Raw genomic sequence first — 6,588 nt, 5'->3', positions numbered from 1 at the left:
GTGTGGGAGTTTCCGATGGAGAGGGAGTCTGTGTGTGAGAGAGACAATGTGTGTGTGGTTGAGAGAGAGTTTGTTCCCTCTCACCCACAGACACCCCTTCTCTCTGTCTCACCCACATATTTGTGTGTCTGAGCACCAATCCAGGCTGACCTGATCGGATTGCAGCGTTATATTAGCCCTGCACAGTGGGACTGGAAGCGGTGAGGGGGTCTGCGGTCTCAGCCCGAGTGCAACCGGAGGGAGGGTGTGGTCAGGGGAGTGTCTAACTTCGGTCCCTCGCTCCTTCCTAAGCTCAGCCACACTCTGTGGCCAGCCATGTCCAAAGCCGAGGTGCCGAGCGACGGCTGCCTCTCCCCCGGAGCCCGATCTCTGCTGGCTCCCTTCCTGTGTGTCAGCGTCCTGCAACTCGCTCTCAGCATCGGTTTCATCTGGTACTGCCAATACCAGCAGGGGCTTCAGGTCAGTCAGTGAGAATAAGTGAATTTGTGTGTCTGATAAACGGGTTCAGGAGGCATGGTTAGTTTGCAGATGACACCGAAATTGTTTATATAGATTACAGTGTGGAAAGTTATCTAAGATTACAAGGGGATCTTGAACAATTGGATCAATGGAATGATAGATGGAGTTTAATTTGGATGAATACCAGGTGTTACATTTTGGCCAAGCAAGCCAGAATATAGGACAGCAGAGCACAATGCAGGCCCTTCAGCCCACTATGTTGTGCTGAGCACAATCTAAGATCAACCTAATCTACACACCCCTCAACTTACTGCTGTCCATGTGCATGTCCAGCAATTGCTTAAATGTCCCTAATGTCGCTGACTCTACTACCACCACTGGCAGTGCATTCCACACACCCACCATTCTCTGGGTAAAGAACCTACCTCTGACAAATCTTCTCACAAACTTTGAAAACCTACCTCTGACATCTCCCCCAAACCTCCCTCCAGTCACCTTAAAATTATGACCCCTTGTGATGGCCATTTCTGCCCTGGGGAAATGTTTCTGACTATTTATCTATGCCTCTCATTACCTTGTACACCTCTAACAAGTCACCTCTCTTCCATCTTCTCTCCAGTGTGAAAAGCCCTAGCTCTCTCAACCTCTTGTCATAAGCCAAGTCCTCCAATCCAGGCAGCATCCTCTGCACCCTCTCTAAAGCATCTACATCCTTCCTATAATGAGGTGACCAGAACTGGACACAATATTCCAAGGGTGGTCTAACCAGGGCTCTATAGAACTGCAGCAAAACCTCACGGCTCTTAAACTCAATCCCCCCGTTAATGAAAGGCAAAACACCATAAGCCTTCTTAACAACCCTATCAACTTGGTAGCATCTTTGAGGGATCCATGGACAAGATCCCGCTGTTCCTCCACACTGCCAGGAACTGTCTTTAACCATGTATTCAGCATTCAAATTCAACCTTTCAAAATCAATCACTTCGCATTTATCCAGGTTGAACTCCATCTGCCACTTCTCAGCCCAGCTCTGTATCCTGTCAATGTCTTGTTCTAGCCTGCCACAGCCCTCAACACTATCTACAACACCACTGACCTTTGTGTCATCGGCAAACTTACTAAGCCGCCCTTCCACCTCTTCATCCAAGTCATTTATAAAAACTTCAGAGAGCAGAGGCCCAAGAGCAGATCCCTGAGATACACCACTGGTCACCAGGCGGAATACTTTCCATCTACTACCACTCACTAGCCAATTCTGTATCCAGACAGCCCAATTTCCCTGTATCTCATACCTCCTAACTTTCTGAATAAAGGTTAGAACCTGTTCTGAGGAAGGCTCACTGGACCCCAAAAGTTAATTCTGTTTTCTCTCCACAGGTGTTGCCAGACCTCCTGAGCTTTTCCAGCAATTTCTGTTTTTGTTTTATAGAACCTGCAGTTCGTTCAATTTTTATTAATGACAGGACTTACACAGTTAATAGTAATGCCCTGGGTAGTGTTGTCGAACAGAGAAACTCAAGGGTTCAGGTAACTAGCTTTTTCAAAGTTGTGTCACAGGTAGACAGGATGGTTAAGAAGGCATTTAGAACACTTGCCTTCATTGCTCAGACCATGGAGTATAGGAGTTGGGATGTCATGTTGAGGTTGTATAGGAGTTGAAAAATGTGGTGCTCGAAATACACAGCAGGCCAGGCAGCATCTGAGGAGCAGGAGAATCGACGTTTCGGGCATAAGCACGGGCATCGGGTATAGGATGTTGGTGAGTCCACTTTAGGAGTACAGTTTACAGTTCTGGTTGCCCTGCTGCAGAAAGGATATAATTAAACTAGAGAAGATTCATTAAAAAAAATTGCAAGGATGTTGCCAGGGCTGGAGGGTTTGATTTATAAGAAGAGGCTGGATTGTCTGGGACTTTTTTCACTGGAGCATAAGAGGCTGAGAGGGGTATCCTCATGGTATCATGAGGGGCATAGATTAGTTAAATAGCAAAGGTCTTTTCCTGAGGCTGGGGAAGTTCAAAATGGGTTGGGGGAGGTGGGCATATTTTTAAGGTGAGAGGAAAAAGATTTAAAAGGTCATGAGGGGTATTGTTTTTACAGAGAGAGTGGTTGATATGTGCAATGAACTACCGGAGGAAGTGGTTAATGTAGGTGCAGTTACAAAATTTAAAATGCATTTGGAAAGATACATGAAAAGGAAAGGTTTAGAGCGATCTTGGCAAAATGCAGGCAAGTGGGACGAGTTTTGTTCAGGCAACTTCATCGGAATAGATGAGTTGGACTAAAAGATGTATGACTCCATGACTCAATGATTCTATGAGTGAGAGTGAATGTTTGAGAATGTGTGTGTGTCAGCGAGAATGTGTGTGAGACTGAGAATGTGTGTGTGACTGAGAAAGTGTCTGTCTGAGTGAGAATGTGTAAGAATGTGTACGAATGAACTTGTGTATCTGAGTGTTTGTGAATGTCTGAGAATGTGAGTGAAAATACATGTGAGGGAGAGTGTTTGTGAGTGAGTGAGAATGTGCCTGAGTGAGAATTTGTGTGTAAATGAGAATGTGTATGTTAGTGAGAAGGTATCTGAGTGAGAATGTGAGAATGAGAACGCGTGTGTGTCAATCTCTGAGAATATGAGTGAGAATATTGTGTGAGAGAACATGTACATGAATGAGCCAAGTCCTGGTCCTCAGGGAAGGGGAGAGCATCGCGCCCTGAGCTCAAGAGCTGGGTTTAACTGCCTCTGTGCCCCCCTCTCCAATCTGACCTCTCCATTTCCTCTCCCCAATCTTTCTCCTCATTTCACTCCCTCTCTCTCTCTGTACACTCACTCTTTCTCACCGCCTCTCCCTTTCACACTCCCTCGTCCCCCCTCTCTCACACACACATACACACACAACCCTGGTTTCTCCACCTGCCTGTACTCTTTCCTCTCCCCCCTCCTGCTCACTCTCACTGTCCTGCCGTTGCTGTCTCCCTCCCACAATTGAATCTCATTTTCCCTTTCCCCCAAAAATCACCCCAACCACCCCCCCCCCCCCCACCACCACATGCAGCCTCACCACCAACCCCCAGTCTCTGGGTCAGAGGGAGAGGGTAGGAACAGGGAGACAGAGTGTGTCAGAGAGAGAGGGAGGGAGGCACAGGAGGGAGAGAGATTCAGTCAGAGATAAAACCTCAGAGTTACTCCTTCACTATCAATGGAACCCCCCTCACAAAAACTATGTCACTATCAGCCTGGTCCCATCACACTTAATGCGTCACTATCAGCCTGATCCCTCAGAGTTGCTGCATCACTATCAACCGGGCCCCCACAAACTTACTGCGTCTCTATCAGCCTGAACCCCACCTCATCCTGACCCATTACAATTACTGTGTCACTATCAGCCGGACCCTTTGGCACTTACTGCATCACTACCAGCCTCTTCCCCTCACACTGACTGCGTCACTCACACCCGGAAACCTTCACATATCCTGCATCACTGTCACCCTGACCCCCTCACACTTCCAGCTTCGCTATCACCCTGACCCCTTCATACTTATTGAATCAATATCATCCTTCCCCCTCACAATTACTACGTCACTGTCACCCTTACACACACACACTGACTGCGTCATTATCATACTAACATCCCTACACTTACTGCGTCACTATCACTCTGGGCCCCTCACAATTACTGCATCTCTGTCACACTGAACCCCTCACATTTACTGCATCACTATCACTCTGACCCCCTCACACTTACTGCATCCTTGTCAGCCTGACCCCCTCACACTTACTGCATCACTATCATCCTGACCCCCTCACACTTACAGCCTCACTACGAGCTGGACACACTCACACCTACTGCGTCACTGTCTGACTGAGCCCCTCACACTTATTGCATCACTACCTGCCTTTCCTCCTCACACTTACTGCGTCAATATCACCCTGGCACAATCGCACTTACTGCATCACTATCACCCTGACCCCATCACACTTACTGCGTCACTGTCACCTTGATCCCCCCCACAGTTACTGCGTTACTATCACCCTGACCCCTCATACTGACTGCGTCATTGACACCCTAAAACCCTCACACTCTCTGCGTCACTGCCACACTGACACCTCACACTTACAGTTTCACGATCATCCTGACCCGGTCACATTTACAGCATCAATATCACCCTGACCCCTTCACACTGACTGCGTCACTGTCACCCTGAGCCTCTCACACTTACTGTGTCACTATCACCCTGAACCCCTCACAATGACTACGTAACTATCACCCTGAACCCCTCACACCTACTGTGTCACTATCACCCTGACCCCCTCACACTGACTGCGTCACTATCACCCTGGCTCACTCACACTTACTGCATTACTATCACCCTGCTCTCCTCACTATTCCTGAATCACTATCACCCTGACCCTCTCACACTTACTGCGTCACTCTCATCCTGACCCCCTTACACCTACAGCGTCACTACCAGTCTCTCCCCCTCACAATAACTGCATCAGTGTCACCCTGAAACCCAACGCACTTACTGTGTCACTATCAGTCTCTCCCTCTCATACTTACTGCATCATTGACACTCTGAGCCCTCACATTTAGTCTGTCACTATCACCCTGACCCCCTCACACTTACTGCTTCACTGTCACCCTGGCCCCTAACATTTAGTCTGTCACTATCACCCTGACCCTCTCACACTTACTACTTCACTGACAGCCTGACTCCCTCATACATACTGCGTCAGTGTCACACTGACCCCCTCACACTTATTGGGCCACTATAGACTGACCCCTCACACTGACTGCATCATTGTCACCCTGACCTCCTCACACTGACTGCGGCACTATCGACTGACCCCTCAGACATCCTGCGTCACTGTCAGTCTGATCAACCTAACACCATCACAGCATCACAGTTATTGTGTGACTACCAGCCTTCCCCCTCACATTTACTGCATCACTGTCAGTCTTACCCTTCATATTCCTGCGTCACTATCACCCTGCCCTCATCACACTGACTGCGTCACTACCACCCTGACACCTCACACTTACTGCATCATTGCCACCCTGACTTCCTCACACTGACTGCATCACTATCACCCTAACGCCCCCCACACTGACTCCGTCACAATCACCCTGACCCCCTCACTGAAACTCTCACACTTACTGCGTCACTATAGACTGATCCCCTCACACTTACTACATCACGATCAACCTAAGACCATCACAGTTACTGTGTCACTACCAGCCTCTCTCGCTCACACTCAGTGCATAACTGTCATCCTGACCCCCTCAGACTTCCTGCGTCACTGTCAGTCTGACCCATCACAGTCACTGCATCACTATCACCCAGACTCCTTCACACTTACTGCGTCACCATCATCCAGACCCCCTCACACTAACTGCGTCACTGTCACCTTCTGCCCCTTCCTGACTGCGACACTGTCACCCTAACACCCCCACATTGACTGTGTCACTATCAGCCTGATCCCCTCACACTTACTGCGTCACTATCAGCCTGACACCCTCACACTTACTGCGTCACTGCCAGCCTCTCTCTCTTTCACACTTACTGCGTCACTGTCACCCTGACCCCTCAGTCTTACTGCATCACTATCACCCTGCCCCCTCACTCTTACTGCGTCACTATCAGACTGACTCCTTACACTTAGTGCATCACATTCAACCTTACCCCCTCACACTAACTGCGTCACTATCATCCTGACCCCCTCACACTTACTGTGTCACTGTCACCCTTACCCCCTCACACTGACTGTGTCACTATCACCCCAACCCCTCATACTTTCTCTGTCACTATCACTCTGACCCCTCAGACATGCTGCGTCACTATTAGCCTGACCACTTCACACTTACTGCGTCACCAACACCCTGACCCTCACACTTACTCTGTCACTATCACCCCAACCCCCTCACACTCTCACACTGACTATGTCACTGTCACCCTGACCCCCTCACACTGACTGTGTCACTTCAACCTTACTCACACACGTTTACTGTGTCACTGTCACCCTGACTCCCTCGCACTGATTGTGTCACTATCAGCCTGAACCCCTCACACAGACTGTGTCAGTGTCACACTGACCCCATCAGACTGACTGTATCACTATCACCCTGACCCC

General features: G+C 49.0%; 1 protein-coding gene across 3 annotated transcripts in view; it reads left to right on the top strand.

Annotated features, from left to right (window-relative positions):
• The first annotated feature begins 217 nt into the window (after positions 1-217).
• tnfsf11 (TNF superfamily member 11) overlaps positions 218-6,588 on the top strand; it is a 73,150-nt gene continuing 66,779 nt past the window's right edge. Inside the window, exon 1 of one of the 3 annotated variants that reach the window (XM_043694426.1) lies at positions 218-459. In XM_043694426.1, coding sequence (XP_043550361.1) covers positions 316-459 — 144 coding nt within the window. In that variant the 5' untranslated portion in view covers positions 218-315. Of the gene's footprint in view, positions 460-2,648; positions 2,688-6,588 lie in introns of those variants that run through there. The other 2 variants (XM_043694428.1, XM_043694427.1) reach the window with 2 other exon arrangements.

This window comes from Chiloscyllium plagiosum, chromosome 7, assembly GCF_004010195.1.
Source record: "Chiloscyllium plagiosum isolate BGI_BamShark_2017 chromosome 7, ASM401019v2, whole genome shotgun sequence".
Taxonomy (NCBI): domain Eukaryota; kingdom Metazoa; phylum Chordata; class Chondrichthyes; order Orectolobiformes; family Hemiscylliidae; genus Chiloscyllium; species Chiloscyllium plagiosum.
Note: the sequence above shows the minus strand (reverse complement) of the source record. Positions and strands in the feature narration are given on the sequence as shown.